The sequence below is a fragment of the Mesoplodon mirus genome (assembly GCF_964341445.2).
Source record: "Mesoplodon mirus genome assembly, chromosome: 2".
Taxonomy (NCBI): domain Eukaryota; kingdom Metazoa; phylum Chordata; class Mammalia; order Artiodactyla; family Ziphiidae; genus Mesoplodon; species Mesoplodon mirus.
In genome coordinates, this window is record NC_138977.1 from 224,735,948 (window position 1) to 224,755,082 (window position 19,135).

At 48.1% G+C, this 19,135-nt stretch overlaps 3 protein-coding genes across 7 annotated transcripts in view; 1 reads left to right on the forward strand and 2 right to left on the reverse strand.

Annotated features, from left to right (window-relative positions):
- The window catches only part of UROS (uroporphyrinogen III synthase), a 35,255-nt gene extending 30,531 nt beyond the window's left edge, over nt 1–4,724 (reverse strand). For both annotated transcript variants that reach the window (XM_082637937.1, XM_082637936.1), the window contains exon 1: nt 4,300–4,724. The gene's annotated coding sequence lies outside the window, so the exon portion shown is untranslated. The remainder of the gene's footprint in view (nt 1–4,299) is intronic.
- A 53-nt stretch (nt 4,725–4,777) lies between these two features.
- On the forward strand, nt 4,778–18,133 carry BCCIP (BRCA2 and CDKN1A interacting protein). Its single transcript, XM_082637919.1, has 7 exons — nt 4,778–4,963; nt 8,856–8,930; nt 10,047–10,127; nt 13,867–13,956; nt 14,715–14,902; nt 16,373–16,544; nt 17,709–18,133. The coding sequence occupies exons 1-7, from the start codon at nt 4,817–4,819 to the stop codon at nt 17,877–17,879; spliced, it is 924 nt and encodes a 307-aa protein (XP_082494045.1). The 5' UTR covers nt 4,778–4,816; the 3' UTR covers nt 17,880–18,133.
- DHX32 (DEAH-box helicase 32 (putative)) overlaps nt 17,943–19,135 on the reverse strand; it is a 53,342-nt gene continuing 52,149 nt past the window's right edge. For all 4 annotated transcript variants that reach the window (XM_082637812.1, XM_082637814.1, XM_082637811.1 and 1 more), the window contains one exon: nt 17,943–18,490. In XM_082637812.1, coding sequence (XP_082493938.1) covers nt 18,319–18,490 — 172 coding nt within the window. In that variant the 3' untranslated portion in view covers nt 17,943–18,318. The remainder of the gene's footprint in view (nt 18,491–19,135) is intronic.

Here is a 19,135-nt window from a genome sequence, read left to right on the forward strand (position 1 = left end):
GACAGTACATTTCCTTTTTTTAAAAAAATTTATTTATTTTTGGCTGCGTTGCGTCTTCGTTGCTGTGCACGGGCGTTCTCTAGTTGCGACGAGAGGGGGCTACTCTTCGCTGCGGTGCGTGGGCTTCTCATTGCGGTGGCTTCTCTTATTGCAGAGCACGGGCTCTAGGCGCGCGGGCTTCAGTAGTTGCGGCACACAGGCTCAGTAGCTGTGGCTCGCGGGCTCTAGAGCACAGGCTCAGTAGTTGTGGTGCACGGGCTTAGTTGTACCGTGGCATGTGGGATCTTCCTGAACCAGGGCTGGAACCCGTGTCCCCTGCATTGGCAGGTGGATTCTTCACCACTGCACCACCAGGGAAGCCCGAGACAGTACATTTCTGCTGTTTATGCCATCTAGGTTGTGGTACTCTGATAGGGCAGCTCTGGGAAAAGAATACAGTCTCATCCAGATTGAAGCTGCAAGTGTGGTGGAAATACAGCTCGGGAATTCCTTTCTCCCTGCACTCCTGTGACCAATTTGAAAGCTCCCTGCTGTAAGAAACTCCTGTGCTCACTGAAGAATGTCGTTCACCCTCTGCCTCTGCAAGAATGAGGTTACCAGCCACTGCAGTCGCTGACCTTTGACACACTCCGAAAGGAGTTCAGGGCAGAGATCAGGAATAAGGCACTCTGAGCTCTGGAAAATCTGGCAGAACAGGCCTTCAAATAGTTAGATATTTTCAGGAGAAAATTTTATGAACCCAATTTCTTGCATCTTCTCATACCTATAAAAGCACTAAAATCATTAATGGAGATGTCAGCTCTTGTGGCTAGCAGCAGCCTTCTACCGATATGTGTGCTCGATTGCATGCACCCCCTTTACCAGAATCATATATTTGCTGCCCTCCCCCTACCTCTTCTGAGCAGCTCCTCCAAGCTATCTGAAAGGCCATCTCCTGGGCTATAGTCCTCAGTAAGCCCCAAATGAAACTGAACTCACAGCTCTCATGTTGCACGGTTTTTTTTTGTTTTGTTTTGTTTTTTTTGCGGTATGCGGGCCTCTCACTGTTGTGGCCTCTCCCGTTGCGGAGCACGGGCTCCGGACGCGCAGGCTCAGTGGCTATGGCTCACAGGCCCAGCCGCTCCGCGGCACGTGGGATCTTCCTGGACCGGGACACGAACCCATGTCCCCTGCTTCAGCAGGCGGAATCTCAACCACTGCGCCACCAGGGAAGCTCTGTTTTTTGTTTTTTTAAAAAATAAATTTATTTTCTTTTATTTATTTTTGGCTGAGTTGGGTCTTTGTTACTGTGCGTGGGCTTTCTCTAGTTGCAGCAAGCGGGGGCTACTCTTCGTTGTGGTGCGGTGGCTTCTCTTGTTGCGGAGCACGGGCTCTACGCGTGCAGGCTTCATTAGTTGTGGCCCACAGGCTCTAGGGCGCAGGCTCAGTAGTTGTGGCGCATGGGCTTAGCTGCTCCGTGGCATGTGGGATCTTCCCAGACCAGGGCTCGAACCCATGTCCCCTGCATTGGCAGGTGGATTCTAACCACTGCGCCACCAGGGAAGCCCTGTTGTGCAGTTTTTATTTTTGTTTTTCAGTCGACACCTGTTACCTGTATTGCAGCAATACGAGGAAGCCAGGAACAGAAGGAGAGGCGGGGGTATTCTCAAGCTTTTAGACAAGGAGGATTGTATGTGAGCCACTTTGAATTTTGACGAGAGGCCTGGTGGAGTGGGAGAAGCTTGTGCTAGAGGGGCTGAAGCCTGGGCTCTGGTCTATGCTGTTCTCCTCTTGGTCTCAATTCCTGCATCTGTAAAATGGGCTGGATCCTCTGAACCACTGGGGGACTTTCTTCCCCATAGTAGATGCTCAGTAATATTTGTTCGCACTCTAGATTTACACAGCGACTTTTGAGCAGGGGGAATGGTCACTTTTCCTTAAAGAGACAGGGAACTGACTTGATTAAGGTTTCTTTGCTGGTAAGAAAGAGCCACACCTCAAACCCACACTTTTTAACCATGTCCTGCTGCTCTGAGATCAGCAATAACAGCAGCCACCCTTTTACCCAGCACATACTCTGTGTGATTTACCAGGCTAAGCATTTTACATGCAAGGTCTTAATCTTCACTTAAACCAGCAAGGAAGGTATTATTATTCCTCTTTTACAGAAGAGGAAACCAAAACTCTGAAGGTTGGGTAACAGGCTCAAGATCACACAACACAGTAAGTGGCAGAGGTGAAGTTTCACCTCTTTCCAGGTGAAGTCTGGAGCCCATCCCCATTCTCCCAAGCACTTGTTACCACCTCTCTGCTCCTTTAAGATAAATTCTGAGCTGAAGGTGAAGATTGGGCCAGCAGGTCAGCAATCCAGTCTCTGACTGAGCGAAGTCCCCTGGGGTCAGTACCATATTTTCTTGAATGACAAAACCACGGTAGTCCACTTATTCGCATTTGCTACTCATTCACACACTGACCATGAGCTCAACACTGGGTACTAATCCGAGGGCACAAAGTAAGGCTTTCCCCCCCTTCTCATATCAAAGCAATACATGCTTATTGTGGAAAATTTGCAAAATACAAAAAAGTATAGTTCCTCAAAACATTAAAAATAGAATTCCTATACGATCCAACAATTCCACTTCTGAATATATACCCCCCAAAATTAAAAGCAGGGACTTGAACAGGTATTTGTACACCCACGTTCATAGCAGCATTATTTACAATTACTAAAAGGTGGAAGCAACCCGTGTCCATCCATGGATAAATGGATAACAACAACAAGAATACATACAATGGAATATTATTCAGCCTTAAAAAGGAAGGAAATTCTGACACATGCGATGGCAAAGATGAAGCTTGAAGACATTATGCTAAGTGAAACAAGCCAGCCACAAAAGGATAAATACTATATGATCCACTTATATGAAGTCCTAGAATAGACAAATTCATAGAGAAGGAAAACCACTTTCCAGGGACTGGGGTAGGGGAGACTGCAGAGTTAGTGTTCAGAATGGGTACAGAATTTTGTTTTGCAAGATGAAAATTCTCTAGAGAGGGATGGTGGTGATGGTTGCACAAAAATGTGAACATACTTAATGCCACTGAACTGGACACTTGCTTAAAATGGTAAATTTTATGTTCTGCATATTTTTACCACAAAAAAGTATAGAGAAACAGGGGAAAAAATCACCCACGACATTTCAGTGCAGCTCTATTGATAGGCTGGCACAGTGTCTTCTGAGTCTTTTTCTAATCTTAGCCTTTTATAGGTCTTTCTTTACAGCTATCTCTCTCCTGCATCACTGGAAGATGTTTTTACATTGTTACAGGGCCCAAAGGGGCCATTTTAAGCTATGCCATCATATGTGAAGCCCTGATGTTTACACATATTATATTCCATATTGCGGCCTGGTAGGCAAGACTGCTAGGAAAGACAGAACTCACAGAACACAATCATGGGGACTCTGGCTCTGAGGACCCTGAAGGTATCCTGCTTCCATTTCCTGCTGCTGAAGGATCATTGAGAGGTTATCACACTTCTGCTTAAACTTCTCCAACATCCAATGTCACAACCTGGGGACAGCTCATTCCATTTTTGCAGTCACACTCATCCAACCTACTCTCCTCATTTTACAGACAGAAAAAAAGGAAAGCCATAGACCTCACTCTCAGAAAGCAGATGTCTTCTCTAATTTGTGACTTTCTCTCCAAATAGTATTCTTTACAACAGGCTGCACACTGGCAGTGTGGGGGGTAAACCTGACCGGTAGATGAATTTTATTTGACACAAGTTTTACAAATCAAGTTTTTTTTGGTAAAAGTCCAGAACTCCAGGTTCTGTTGAAATGTGAGAACTGACCACACTGGGCGGCATTTCCACTCGGCCACAGCTGGCAGCAGCTGCCCGGTACACGCTCTCTACCTTGCCAAAGGCCCCTGCACTCTGTTCTCTCCAAAGAGGCTCAGGTCTAATTTAGAAATCCCCACTGGCCCTGAAGCATACAAGGTTGATCCCTGACTTTAAACTTTCAGATTGAGAAATGCGCTCAGGATCGGTTTCATTCATCACTGACAAGGCTGTGCCACCGACTGTGCTGTGGCACGCCCGCAGGGTTGGGCCTTAACCAGGCGTGAGGGCATCTGCACAGATCCGGCGACCTTCCATTCGGGGCCGACCACTGCCCGCGGCCTAAGGCCCAGCACCCAGGCCAGCACTGGCCTCCGGGTTCCGCTCCCGACTCGTCACACACCGGCAGGGCAGCAGGCCGGCCCCTGCGGGACGCCGCGTAGTCGTCGGTACCGTGCGCGGGCGACACCTACCTCGTCTGGCTGGTGAGGCACTCGGCAGGCGCCGAGTCGGGGGCGGAATCTCACGGTTCCCACCAGCAGGCAGCGAGGCTGCGGGAGCTATCAGCCGGGATGGCGGCGCCCTCACCGCGCAGCCAGCGCTGCCATGGCGACGGCCCTCCCCGGGCCTCAAGCACCAGCACTTGCGCCAGGGGTCTTGAAGCCCCGGCCTCACTCAGCTGGAGCTCACGCATGCGCACCGACACCCAGGCCCACGGATACCTGGAGATGGGTCGAACCACTGCGAGAAGGGGAGAGAGAACCTTGGAAAGGCTTGAGAATGGATGGAAGAAGGAAGAAAAGGCCAAGATAGGACCCCAGATTGGACTTGACACTTAGGTATCAAGGCTGTGGAATCCACCAGGGGCAGTGGGATTGAGGCTGACTCCGCGCCGAGGTTCTTCGTGACCTCCTATCCCCTCCGCTTGTAATGGGTGGGTCCGGAAGGGCGGGCTCATGGAAGTTGCGCAGGCGCAGAGGGGCCGGCAGCATGGCGTCCAGGCCCAAGCGGCGTGCCGTGGGCAGCGGGTCTCCGGTTCCGCGCGATGAGGACGAGGATGATGAACTCGAGGATGAGGACGAAGACAGCGAAGACAGTGACGAAGAGGAGGATGAAGACGACGAGGTCGTCAGTGAGGTGAGAAACACACGCGACCCCGGTTTGGCTTATGTCTGGGAAAAAACTTTCCGACAATCAAAGCCATGTGAGTGTGTGAGCTGCTTGGAGTAGCGACTTCCCCGTACCTGAAGGTCCTTAAGCAGAAACTGGAGGTGAGAAAAGGTTCTCACTCAGATTCCACTTCGGTCTTTTACATATCGCAGCCACAGAAAGTTATTTTCAAAAGTCCTGTCTCGGCCGGGTGCGTGGACCCTCCCAGCGCCGCAACGGCACCGTCCTCGGTGGCCTTTTTTAGTTCTCAGGCTAAACCCCCAAATCCTTCTGGGCCGCGAGTTCATCCTCTGCCCTCCCCGCGCAGCCCCCCCGCCGGGTTCGCGGTGCCTGCCTCCCTCACGGCGGCCGCCTTCCTGTTTCTCGAAGGCCAGCCTCCTGCTCCTCTCGGCGCGCTGCGTTTTTCCTGCAGTGTTTTCCCTTCTTTGTTCAGATCTCAACTAAGCTGTCTTTTCTGCCCCTCAGACCAAGTCCTGGTGATATGTTCTCCTAGAACTGGGTCCTACCGTAGAGCTTGGCATTTAGAGGTAGTTAACACTTGTTGAATGAATAATTAGGACGGAATGGTCCTGAAGACCCCGGAATGTCTAATAGGTAGCCCCGAACTCAACACTTGCCAGGCAGAATTGGTCATTTATGCCCCTGATCCTAATCTTTGCCATTTCTCTAAATGGTACCTGAAAACTGGGTTCACCTCTTGGTGGGTGATCGAGCCAGTAAGCACAACCAAGCTGAAGATGAGGAGAAGGATGGATTTATTACTTGCAGCAAGTAAGGAGAACATCGGGGGTCTTTCCCAAAGCAGTGTCTCCCCCAAATAGCAACACTGCTGTTCTAAGCTAAGGGTACGTGCATATTCATGAGGGGGCTTGAGCAGAGGCGAATTCAGCATAAAATGGGGGCAGAAGGTCAACAGAGGCCAGGCTTTAGCTGATTGAAGTCTGGAGGGTCAGCATCAGCATTCGGTCCTCCACCTGGGTGGGGGCATTAGCTCCGTGCAGAACTCAGATATTACGGATATCATTTGAGGAGGAACTAGGACTCTCTTATGTCAAGAAAGCCATTCCTGGTTCTTTTTCGCAGGGACCCTCTAACGTATCTGCTTACATAAATGGTTGCCAAATTCACCAGCTGCTCAAATCCAAAACCCGAAAGTTAACTGTAATTCCTCCCTTTTCCTCATCCCGCATCAGTGAATTCTGTTGGCTTTACCTTCAGTATCCAGACGTTTCTCATCAGTGATTCTGCGACGGTCAAAGTCCACCCTTCCACCTTCTCTTGCCTCGACTTCTGTACTAACTTTTTTTTTTTTTTTTTTTTTTTTGCGGTACGCGGGCCTCTCACTGTTGTGGCCTCTCCCGTTGCGGAGCACAGGCTCCGGACGCGCAGGCTCAGCGGCCATGGCTCACGGGCCCAGCCGCTCCGCGGCACGTGGGATCCTCCCAGACCGGGGCACGAACCCGCGTCCCCTGCATCGGCAGGCGGACTTTCAACCACTGCGCCACCAGGGAAGCCCTGGCATGCCTTTTCCCGTTCTTGTTCCCCTACAATCTCTCCTCCATCCACAGCAGAAAGATCTTTTAAAAATGTAGCCCTAGGGCTTTCCTGGTGGCGCAGTGGTTGAGAGTCCGTCTGCCGAGGCAGGGAACAAGGGTTCGTGCCCCAGTCCGGGAAGATCCCACATGCCGCAGAGCGACTGGGCCCGTGAGCCATGGCCACTGAGCCTGCTCGTACGGAGCCTGTGCTCCGCAACGGGAGAGGCCACAACAGTGAGAGGCCCGCGTACCGAGAAAAAAAAAAAAATGTAGGTCTACGGACTTCCCTGGCTGTGCAGTGGTTAAGACTCCTCGCGCTTCCATTGCAGGGGGCATGGGGTTTGTTCCCAGGTCTGGGAATTAAGATCCTGCGTGCTGCACTGCGCGGCCAAAAAAAAAATGTAGATCTGTTCTCACTTCCCTGCTCTGACCGCTCCAGTGGCTTCCCATTTAATTTGTATGAAAATCCAAAGTCCTCATGGTTATTGGACAGAGAAACAGCTAATATGGCGGGATCAGAATAAGGAAGAGAGTGATGGGGGAGTAAAGTCAGAGATAAACACGAGCAAGGCAAGCATGGGCGCAGGATTAGTGCTGTGATTGTGGTGTGGGTATATAGTATATTTTCCGTGGAACAGAGCTTTCCCTTACGAAGCAGCTCTTTACTTTGGCCCCTTGCCTTAAATGTGGTCTCACCAGTTTTTGTTTAGATCTTTAACTGGCCTTTGCTAACTTTGGGTTCTAGAGCTCAGCACTTCCTGTGTTAACATGGATAATCTATCAGTCTGCCAGTGGTTGGAAATTTGTAGTAACCGTCAGCTGACGACAGTGTAAGAAAATTGGCACGTACATATACTGCTGGTGGGGGTATACATTGATGCACCCTTCTTGGGGGGCCATTTGACAACATCAGAACTTTAAAATGTGTATAAATCCTCTGATTCAGTAATTCTGCTTGTGAGAATTTACCCTCCAGCAATAACAGTAATACTAAGAATGCATGATTTAGGATCCTCAAGGGCTGATCTTAGTTAGCACTTAAAAGCCTTTAAGTGTTTTGTTTTGGAGCGAAGTAATCCTTTCATTTACTTATGGAATATTTCAGTGGCATTGCTTCTCAGAGTCTGTTACTATTGTTGTTTTACAGAGATAGATCAGGGAGCCTCGCTACACACACCTTTTAGTTACTTGCACTCACCATATTTCCTCCTGCCTCAGGGCCTTCGTCTGTGCTGTGCCAGGAGCTCTCTTTACTGGTCCTAGGTTCCCAGCTCAAGTGTCACTTCTCTAAGGGAAGCCTTTCCTGAATTTCCAACCTCCTATTTCTTAAGCTGCTGTAGCACCGTTCACCTGTGTTTTATAGCATGCATAGTTGTAAGCTTATATTTATTTCCATGACTGTTCCTTAATGTCTGTATTCCCACCTAAACCGTAAGCTCCAGGAGGGCATGATCATTCATGTCTGCTTTGCTCACCTTTTCATCTTGAGTGCCTGGCACAGTGCTTGGTACAGAGGGATACTCAGTAAATTTGTGCCCAGTGAATGAAGCGTGGCCTCAAATCCATGGGCTGAATCAAGCTCTAGGCAATGCCAGGGACTTTTTTTTTTTTTTTTTTTTTAAAGAAGATGTTGCGGGTAGGAGTTTATTAACTTATATATTTATTTTTGCTGTGTTGGGTCTTCGTTTCTGTGCCAGGGCTTTCTCTAGTTGTGGCAAGCGGGGCCACTCTTCATCACGGTGCGCAGGCCTCTCACTACCGCGGCCTCTCTTGTTGCGGAGCACAGGCTCCAGACGTGCAGGCTCAGTAGTTGTGGCTCACGGGCCTAGTTGCTCCGCGGCATGTGGGATCCTCCCAGACCAGGGCTCGAACCCGTGTCCCCTGCATTAGCAGGCAGATTCTCAACCACTGCGCCACCAGGGAAGCCCCTGCCAAGGACTTTTGAAGTGATTTTGTTCTTTGCTCACTCTTCACTGCAGTCAGGTAAAATAATAATTTCTCATTTGCTTTATCCAGAACAGACTTTCTCAACATCAAAACTAGGTCACTTTGAATGCTTTGTTCTTCTCAGGCTTTTGTTTCAAATGAGGCGATGGTGTGAAGGTGCTTTGTCACCTGTGCAGATGGCAGTCTTGGCAATGTTTGCTTATTTTGAAGCCTAGGCAGTTATAGTTCTTTTGGTAACATTTTCTTCTTCTTGTCCTTTTTCTGGCATGTTCCATAGATGGAGACAGAGCCAAAAAGAATGAGGTGGGGAGGGAAAATAATGCCTGAATTACCTTACTGAGTTATGTATGATGACCTATTTTGTGTGTCATTTACAGGAAGTGAATATTGAATTCGAAGCTTATTCTATCTCAGATCATGATTACGACGGAGTTAAGAAATTACTGCAGCAGGTATTGTCTTGTATTCATTACACATGCATTTGCTCTTCTAAGAAATTCCAGACCATTCAATATCAGTTCTGTCAAATTTCATCTTTTCTATTTTAGAATTCCCACTCCTACCCTCTCCACTTTGCCTGGAAGGAAGAACTGTTTTCTTTTCCAGGGCTGACTCCCCTATTTGTGCCTCGGCTCCCAGACCCCTTCCTTTGATTAAAATATTTAAGTATTCTGTGTTCTAAAATACTCTCCCTTTCATATTTTAATTACGTGAGCTATTATTCTGTTTTTCTCTAATTCATTTCTAAGCTTTGTGGGGTTAAAGGAAGTCTCACGTAATGGCCCTGTCACTGATTCCACCATCTGGTGCCACAAGCAGCAGGCTTGCTGCTTCTCCATATTCCTTTACTCCACATAAGATGGCTTTGGTTCGCCACCCTTTAGAGCCTCCAGTGTCCAGTCCACCCTCCTCCCCTCTCTTCTCTTCCCTGTCCGCTCCCCTCCCCAAGACCTCCTGTATTACCACCGACTGCCTCGTCTCAAATTTCTGTGCCTTGACTTCTTTGATTTGCTCCGGCTTTTCTTTTCTCTTGGGATTGCTTTTCTGGGTCATCTTCCTGGTCAAATCATTGAAATTTCATTATTTTTATTTGAATATGGAAATTAGAAGTTTTATTAGAAATCATACTTTGGTTTTAGTCTTTTTAAAAAGTAAATTTATTTATTTTTATTCATTTATTTTTGGCTGCATTGGGTCTTTGTTGCTGCGCGCAGGCTTTCTCTAGTTGCAGCGAGCGGGGGCTACTCTTCATTGCGGTGCGCGGGCTTCTCGTTGCGGTGGCTTCTCGTTGCGGAGCACAGGCTCTAGGCGCGTGGGCTTCAGTCGTTGTGGATCTCGGGCTCAGTAGTTGTGGCACACGGGCTCAGTAGTTGTTGCTCGCGGGCTCTAGAGCGCAGGCTCAGTAGTTGTGGTGCATGGGCTTAGTTGCTCCACGGCATGTGGGATCTTCCTGGACCAGGGCTCGAACCTGTGTCCCCTGCATTGGCAGGCAGATTCTTAACCACTGTGCCACCAGGGAAGTCCCATACTTCGGTTTTAATTTAAAATATTTTTTTTTCTCCTCTTAGCTTTTCCTAAAAGCTCCTGTGAACACTGCAGAACTAACAGATCTCTTAATTCAACAGAACCATATCGGGAGTGTGATTAAGGTAAGCAGGACAGTTGTGTTTATTCTGATTAAATTAGTTCTTTATCCTATGTTCCTCCTGTTTTATAGCAAGTAGGCCAGAAACTCAAATTGGAAAGTATTACTGGTTAGAAGGCCATCTCAGCAATTCAGGGTTATTAAATGCAGTGATCTAGGTTGTGGCAGTGGATAGGGAGAGAAGTGGGCTGATTCAGAAGATATTGGGGAGGTGAAATACGACGGGGCTTAATGACTGGTTGGGTGTGAGAGTGAGCGGAAAAGGAGTTGAGGATGATACCCTAGTGTCTGGCTGGAGAACCAAGGTAGCCAGCATGGAGGAGGGTCGGGTGAAGAGGGGAACACGAGTTTGGATCTGTACATTTTGCGTTTGATTTGCCTGTGATACATGCAGGTGAGATGTTGCACAGCAGCTGGACACTGGGGCACTTTCAGTGCATAAATGGTCACTGGAGTCATGGGAGTGGCTGAAGTTGTCCAGGGAGACCAGGGACAGAGTCTGGTCCTAACAGCGTTAGTCGGGGGGTGAGCTAAGTGGCAGAACCTACCAAGGAGACTCAGGAGTGACAGGAGAGGGAAAAGGGGGAAAGCCTGGAGTGGTGTCATGCAAAGCACGGGGTGGCACTTGGAGGAGGAGGGAACGGGCCTGGGACGAATCCGCCTCTGCGTGCACCCTCCGCTGGCTCTACGTTTCTTCTGCTGTCTGACAGACTGCCCTGCGGCTTCGAGTCTTAGGACAGCAGCAGTACTCTGTTTGGCCCCTGACTCTGCACTTTGGACAGAGCTCAGTGAGGACAGCTCATATTCGCTCCGGGCACATTAGCTGCAGAGGCTCAGCGCGGGGCTGGCGGATTTCCTTGCAAGATGGTTCACTCCTGTGTCTCTGTTGGGATCCCAGCTGGAGCCATGGGCCTCAGTCTCTGTAGTGTGGCCTTCCCTACCCAAGAGAGCCAGGCAGTAGTGCAGAGCATCTTATGTTACCGGGTGATTTCCACCATTCATTTGATCAGCAGACGTGATGGCCTGTGCGGGTCCAAGGGGAGGGTGCATGGACCGCCCCCCTCAGTGGGAGGAGTGTCGAGGTCACTTTGTCAGAAGAGAATGTGGGATAGGAAAAATCGCTTCAGCCTTCTGTGGAAAATACAGTCTGCACGGTGACCTTCATCTTTCTCCGCGGGCATCTCTGACGACGAGGATGGTGCCTGCTTCATAGGTGGTGGGGGGTGAGTGAGAGAAGATGCTTAGAACAGCATCTGGCGCTCGGCTTGTGCTCTGTATGTGTAACTGTCCCCGTTGAAGTCTTTTTCTATTCCCAGCACCTATCGTCTAGCTTATTGTAAAAAAGCAAAATAAATAACTCCACCTCAGTCTAAGGTTCCACTCAAACGACCTCACCTTCAGCCATCTCACTTGGTTTTCAAAGCCAAAAGTCTTGAAAGATATTTTGCATTTGGTTTCCACCTCCTCTCCTAAACACCTTAATCTGGCTTTTACCCCCAACACTCTGCCGAGGTCCTGAAACTGATGGGATCGCCAACATCTTCATTACTAAATACAACAGACGCTTTCTAGACCTGCTGCCAACATTCAGAACCCGTAGCACACAACGTCAGGAAGATGAGAGGGTGACACCTCGGTAGCATCCCTTTATTAGCGCAGTGGGGAGAAGCAGCTGCCTGCTCTGTCAACAGACACACGTGAGCTCTAGCTGATTGGTGTCCCGAGACCTGATGCATCCCGATGAGAAGCCGTCGCTTTTATTTTTGAAAAAGCTTATTCTCTAGTCGGGGGATTCAGCCTTTCATTGGATAATTACACAAAGAAGTCTAAATTACAATTATGGCTTCCTTGGCTTCCACAGAGACACCCGAGGTGTCCCAGGGACCCGGGCTTCTTGTTCCTAGGACAGGGACTGCCAGAGCTTTCTCTGGAGGCTTTGGAACTGGGGGATTTGGACTCTTCTAGAGAAGGCGATTCCGAGGGAAGGGGAGGGGGGCTGGGGACTGCGTGTGCGTGGCTGGCACGAGGATGGAGTCTCAGGGCCCCGGTGTCCTGCAGCGGGTTTCTCAGAACTCGGCTGCCACGAAGAATCGTGTTGAGTGAAGATGCCCGGGAAAGGGAAGGGGTGGGCTGGGAGGGGCAGGCTTCTGGCCAGGCCGGGGCGGGGCGGGGGGAGACGGGGGCGGGGCCCGCGCCTCGGGAGCGGTGGAGCCGCGGCTGCGGGCGGGGCGCCTCGCGGCCTGTCCAGGGGCGGAAGGCTGAGTGGGTCCCAGGGTGCTCGTTGCTTTTCACCGACGGGGGGTTTGGGGGTCACAGGGCTTCACACTGAGGGGCCTTCTTCCTGCCCCGGCTTTCCGTCCGTCGGCACCACGCAGGTTCTGCCACGGTGGCCGGGGGTCCTCTGACGTGAACGGGAGCCGCCGTGCTGCTCTCGGAGGACCAGGGCGGGTTCACGCAGTACGTTCTTCTGCGCTCCTCTCCCTTCTCCTCCAAGAGCCGACGTGCCCTTGGTCCTCTGGCCGGGACTGCGTCAGTCTCTCCTGAGCTGCCTCGGCGCCCTCCTGCGTTGCTGAGCTCGAAGCCTCTCTCCCGTGTCTGGCAGCCGCCCTGGCGGTGACCCAGGCCTTCGGGGCCTCGCCGCAGCCGCCCCCCGCTTCGTGTTCCCGCACCGCCAGCTTCAGTGGAAGTGTTGTGCTGTGAAGCCTGGTCGCCCCTTCGCCTGAGGCCCCCTCCGTGGCACCGTCAGCTTGGATCCGGGAGCCGCGTCCTCCCTCGCCGGCCTCCGGGAGCCCAGGCCCCTCCCGCAGCTCTGTCTGCTTTGGTTTCCGCCCCACGGGCAGGCTCCGCTCCGCTCCGCTCTCTGTTCCTGCCCTGAGGCCCCGGCCACCGGGGGGCGCTCTGGCGCTGCCGACCGCACCTGGCTGAGCCCGTGGTGCTGGCGCCGCTTCGCACAGAACGAGTTCAGGGACGGACGGGCCGCCGTGGGTCCCTGCTGTGCTTCGGTGGAGGAGCAGCAGCCTCGTTTTATTTCATTCATTCAGCACTTGTTCCCCAAGGACTTAGTCTGGCCTGGCTCTGTGCTGGGGGCCGGGGATGCTGCGAGAGGAGTTTACAGCTGGGACGAGCAAACAAGCAACAGGTAAAAGAAAATGTGGACTCTGCGTCGAGTCGAGTACAGCCGAGCCAGGAAGCTCAAGGTGGAGTCAGGCATCTCACTCTTAGTTGTGTTTTCTCGATTCCTCATTTCCTCTCTCGCCCTCGTTTTCTTCTCTCCTGCCCATGCACACGGAGGCATTGCTCTGCTTCACCAGTGGTGGGGACCGGCCGGTGCTCAGGAAGCATGGGTTTTAGTTGAGACAGTGTGGTGGACCCGCAGAGAAACAAAGGCTGGGCCGGCTCCAGCCAGACCGCTCAGAAAACAGACTAAAGTGGTTTCCTTCATGAGGTCTTATCTGTTCTGGATTTATAAGACATTGAGGAAAATGTCTTAAGAGTCTAGTAAAGAGAAATTTAGAGCAGCAGGAGGTCATCCAGAATGTAAGAAGAGGAGAGAATCAAGGGAGGTAAAGTGACGTGAACAAGACCACACGATCTTAGCCCGCGGTGCTTTTCTGAGGTGATGACGGTAAAGCAAAGTTATCGTTTGAAAAGTGGAAAGATAAACGAGGCCTGGATTCCAAGACTTGGTATTGCACTTCTTTCCAACCTAATATAAAGTTTTTTTTTTTTTCTTTTTAAAATAGCAAACGGATGTTTCAGAAGACAGCGATGATGATGTGGATGAAGATGGGATTTTTGGTTTCATAAGTCTTTTAAATTTAACTGAAAGAAAGGTTGGTTTCCCTGGCTGGCCTCAGACTGGTTATTCCTTAGGCCAAAACCTCAGGAGTTAATTTTATTTAATGCATGATAAAAGTATCTTTTATATCAGACAGTGATATTAACTACAAATATGTGTGCTCTTGTGAAATCTTACTGTAACCCTTTTTTCAGTATGAAGGTGTTTTTGTTTTCCTTTGAATGCTCCGTACCCAGTTAAAGTCATTTACTGCCTGTGGTATAGAGAATCGTCACCTGGCTTTTCAGGAATGGGTGTCCTGGTGTTGGTGCTGACACAGGAGCTGTTCTGCTGTCTCTGCAGCTGGTTTGATTTCTGAAGTTGAGGACACTTACGGACGTTTATTTGTATTTTCATTCATTACTTTTTATTGACTCGTTGATGAGTTCTAATAAACAACCAGCAGCTTCCCCTCCTTAGAATAAGATGCAGGCTATACTTTATCGTAATTTTTAATTGAGCTTTTCCAGTTACTTCCATCTGTCTTTATGAGATGGATTAGAATTTCCATCCCAGTATGTCTGAGTGTTAGTATAACCTTCTCTGACCCCTGATTATGGGATGGTAAATAACCAGGTGTAGTTACTTTAGAGAAATACTTAAGCAATCAACACTGACAACATATAAGGTTTTAAAGGTTTTGGCAGAAAACTGCCCTTACCTGTAAGATAAAAAGTGATAGCTCTCGCTTTGGAGTTTTCTCCTGTAAGTGATGGCCTGTAATAAAAAGTGAGCCTTCCCTTTGCTTTCTAGGGTACCCCGTGTGCTGAACAAATTAAAGAGTTCATTCTACGCCTCTGCGAGAAGAACTGTGAAAAGAGTGTGGTTGAACAGCTGGACAAGCTTTTCAGTGACGCCACCAGGCCTGTGGGCTTTCTGCTGAGTGAAAGATTCATTAACGTTCCTCCACAGATTGCGCTGCCCATGCACCGGCAGCTTCAGTAAGACACTTTGGAAAATGCCACTGAACGGTAGTCTTTTCCCCAAGTGGATTCAGAAATGTGATTCAGATGGAATATGTTGGTATAGAAAGAGTTCTGCCCTTGGTTTAATAAGCACGAGTGGTGAGAGTGCCTGTGAGATGCAGGCATTATTAATAATTGACTTTTTAAGAGAGTTTTAATTATTTAGGAATATTGTGATAGTAGGCTTAATAATCTTAGAGATTTACATGGTATAAAAATTGTTGAGTTTCATATAGACTTTTTACCTCCATTTGAGTAAAGCTTTTAACCCTCTTCACAGATAGATTTCTGTAACACAAATAAATGTTGAATAATTACAACAGTAACAAACAGTACAACTCCCGAACCCCACTGGGATATTTTATGACTCATGCAGCCATGGTCCCGACACCGCCTCTCTGGCTTCTCAGGGTTTGTTACTTTGTTTTTTAATTCAGGAGTTTTAAGTTTACAGGAATATTTTAAATGTAAGAAGGGCTAAGAATTGACATCGCCCGTGCTTTGAAACGGAGGAGGATAAAATTACAGGCAGGGCCCAGGCTTTACGGAATATTATCTCTCAGAGGTCATGGCACTTCTTTGTGATCTCCCTGGAAGTAGTTGGTGCGAATGTAACTACAGCCTGAAAACCCTTAGGTTTCCCATTTTTCCTTTATAGATGCATTGCTTTGTAGTTTTACTCTCATACTCCTCCTCACCCCCCAGCTAACACTCAAATGGTACTTCTGGTGCCTAAGTGTTTTTTGTTTTGCGTTGTCTTTTTTTCTGATCGGCTGGAGCTCATGTTTATTTGGTTTCAGGAGAGGGTGATCTGTTTTCTCCCGATCCTCTACTGAAGAAAGCTGCAGTGGGTTGTTCTGAGTTTCTTTACATTTTTGTTTGGTCAGATGCACAGGGTTATTGTATGATTTAAAGAAAGGAAGAAAAGAATTAAAGGCTTCATTGCTATCTCATTGACTGTGGTAGTTTGGGGCATCTGTCTGGCCATTCCTGCAGGAGGTCAGAAATGAGTCCCAGACGTGGTGATTGGAGATTGTAGTGGTCACGTGCTGTAACGGCATTGGTCATGACCGTGTGCCCTTGTGTGCTTCAGTTAAATGTTTGTTGTTTTAGAAAATCCAGATTCTTAGGTATTTTTAACAGAGCAGTGACGTGTGAACTTGAGATTCCTCTGTTAGTTGCTGTGTATCCACAGCTCAGAGCATAATCTGAGAGTCATCGTACCGTTTATTATAAAAGGCACTGCCACAGTCAACTGAATGTGCACCTGGATGCATAAAGAAAATTCACTGCTTTAGAAGCGTCCAGATCTAATGTCTGTCCATTAAGCCTGCGTCACAGCAGAACCCAGAGAAGAGGCCTCACCGGTTTTCTCTGTGCTCTGGTTCGTTGATGGATCTCGCCTCACCCATCAGCCAAACCTTGTGTGTATTGTATGCCTCATAGGAAAGAACTAGCGGAGGCGCACAAAACTAACAAGCCGTGCGGGAAGTGTTCCTTCTACCTTCTCATTAGCAAGACGTTCGTGGAAGCGGGAAAAAGTTCCAAAAAGAAATGGAGCAACCAAAAGAAAGATGAGTTAATGTTTGCAAATGCAGAAGAAGAATTTTTCTATGAGGTAAGACCATCCTGTTCCATCTCTTTGTTTAGATGTAAATAAGGATTTTCTTGATAATAATCAGGATTTATTGCTCTCCCATTTTATGTCAAAGTCCTTCTGTTTTTAAACCTCCGCATCTACAGCAGCTAGGAGCTAGTAATGCAGTGAGAGTGGGGAGGAGGTGATTACCATGCTGACGACATGCTTACTGTGAGATCTGTATTCTCAAACCTCTCTGGGCGGTGACCATCAGCCTGTGTGCACAGATGGGGACGTTGAGTCCAAGGGAGCTTGGAGCCACTATCTGGTTGGTGTGGAGGACAGGGTGGACCCTGCTCTCCCGGTGCTGGCTCAGGTGCCACCCTGTGCCCTTAGTCCTGGAGGCCACCCCATTGGTGGGATTTCTAGCACTTTCTCCCTGTAAAAGCTTGTGCTGTGACGGACAACCAGATACCAGAGCATATACTTTCTTATGCTGCCTTCCTCTCAAAAATGTTAAACACATCTCTGAGGGGGACACATTTTCCTGGATTGGATGATATCACTTATTTTAAGGCATCCACTAAAGACTAAGCACTATACATTCAGCTCTGCCCTTTTTTTTAGGAAGTAAATAAGTGAAAATTAAAGTTTTAAAAATGTGTGCCTCAGCACTTCAGGCAGACCATGTCAGGGACGTATGTAATGGGTGTTTTAAGACGGGCTGGTTACGCAGACCTGCCTGTCTTCACACAACAGCTTTATGCTACGGAAGCAGCTGGGACAATGGGTAACACCAGCATTTAAAGATGATTCTTCTCATTAACTGTCAAATTTTATGAGTCTTAATTTCACTTGTGTATCATCATGAGATTATTTTGAGAATCAAATGAGATTATGAATATGAGCGACTTCAGAATTATAAACAGTATCTAGGTGGGTAGTAGTGTTAATATTACTTAGCTGCTTGTTCCCCTCTTAGGAATGGAACACTTCTATCCATACTCATGTAAGTTAGAAATCTATTTGGTGAGTGTTTTATAACGTCTGTGACTGTCCCATTTGAGCTTCTTTGATTCTGTGTTTTGCTTCCTTTAGCTGTCAGTCTTATTACATATGCCAAACATAGTATTTTTTGTTATCAATTAAGTGAGTTTTGCCTTTAGCTTGTCTGCATTTTAAATTTTTGGTTCTTTGGTTTAGAAGGCAGTCCTGAAGTTCAACTACTCAGTGCAGGAGGAGAGTGACACGTGTCTGGGAGGCCGATGGTCCTTTGATGATGTACCAATGAAGCCCCTGCGAACTGTGATGTTAATTCCAAGCGACAAAATGAATGAAATCATGGATAAACTGAAAGAACATCTATCTGTCTAACCCATTTCCCATGGACAGTGGTGGGCTTGTTTTTGTAAAAATTACCAGAAGACTCAGTGGAGATTTACTGAAAAACTCATGACTTTATTCAGATTAAGGTCCTCTACAAAAAGTAGGGTTCTGTCACCCGTGTCTGTGACACATTTACAAAATATCTTTGCTTTTTAAAATTTTGGTCAAATTAAGAATGGTTGATTAAAAACTTTTCCAATAAGAAGAAAAACATGGAGTAGTAATTTAAAGAACTCAATAAAAACTTCTATTTTTAGTTGTTAAATAATATGCAAAAGGTGTTATTCTTTTCAAGACTATCCTATCCTGTGTGGGGTACGACATCCATCTTCACGTCGTGTCTGCACATCACTCCGGTAGACCAGCTGTTAGGCTGCCTTTGGGATATTTATTGCACATCAGGTTTTGTGTAGAAGGTTCTTGAGAGTCACTGTACAGTGCATCTCTGTTCAGTAGTTTCAGGGCACTTCTCACACATTTTCTGTTCCTTTTTCATTGTTGAAATGGGTGATAGGTGATCCATCACTTGCTGTAGAATATCCTTACTTTCACTAGGAGGCAGATTACTGAAATAATATTGTGGTGCCAATTGCATAAATCTGTTTAAAATAAAAAAATTATTATTTTTGGTGAGAGGTACCAAACATGAGTGGACACTTCCCAGGCCTGGAGAATCTGCTTGTAGAATTTTGATTAGTTCGAACTTCTCAGTGGCTTGGTCTGTCTTTGTAGAATGAATACTTTCTGTGGTTTACATAGAAACAATCCAATTGCATTTCTAGGATAAGTTGGGTCCTCTAGGGTCATTCCACACAGCGGAAGTGACACCCCCACTTTCACCACCGGGGGGAACAGGTACTTCCCCCAAGGCCCATCACAATTTTGCGACAGATCAGATCAGATGCTTGGGAGAACTCTGGGTGCATAAGAGGGAGTATCTTTGCATCTCTTACTAATACCATACCATTTGCTGAAGCTGGACACACCTGTAGTTACTCCTGGTTCCTGCCTAGAACATCACACTGCCCAAGTGGTAGTGGTACCTTCACAGTGGGTCCGGCATCTGCAGCAGCCTCTGAGGCTAGTCTCCATTCTCACTGCTGTCCCTATAGCTCATTCACTTAGCAGCCAGAGGGATCTTTAAAATATATGGCGAAGAGGTTACCCTTGCTTGAAACGGAGTCTCCAATTGCTTTGCACTGCACTTAGGGTCAACTCCAAACTCTATGCGGCCCGTACCCTAC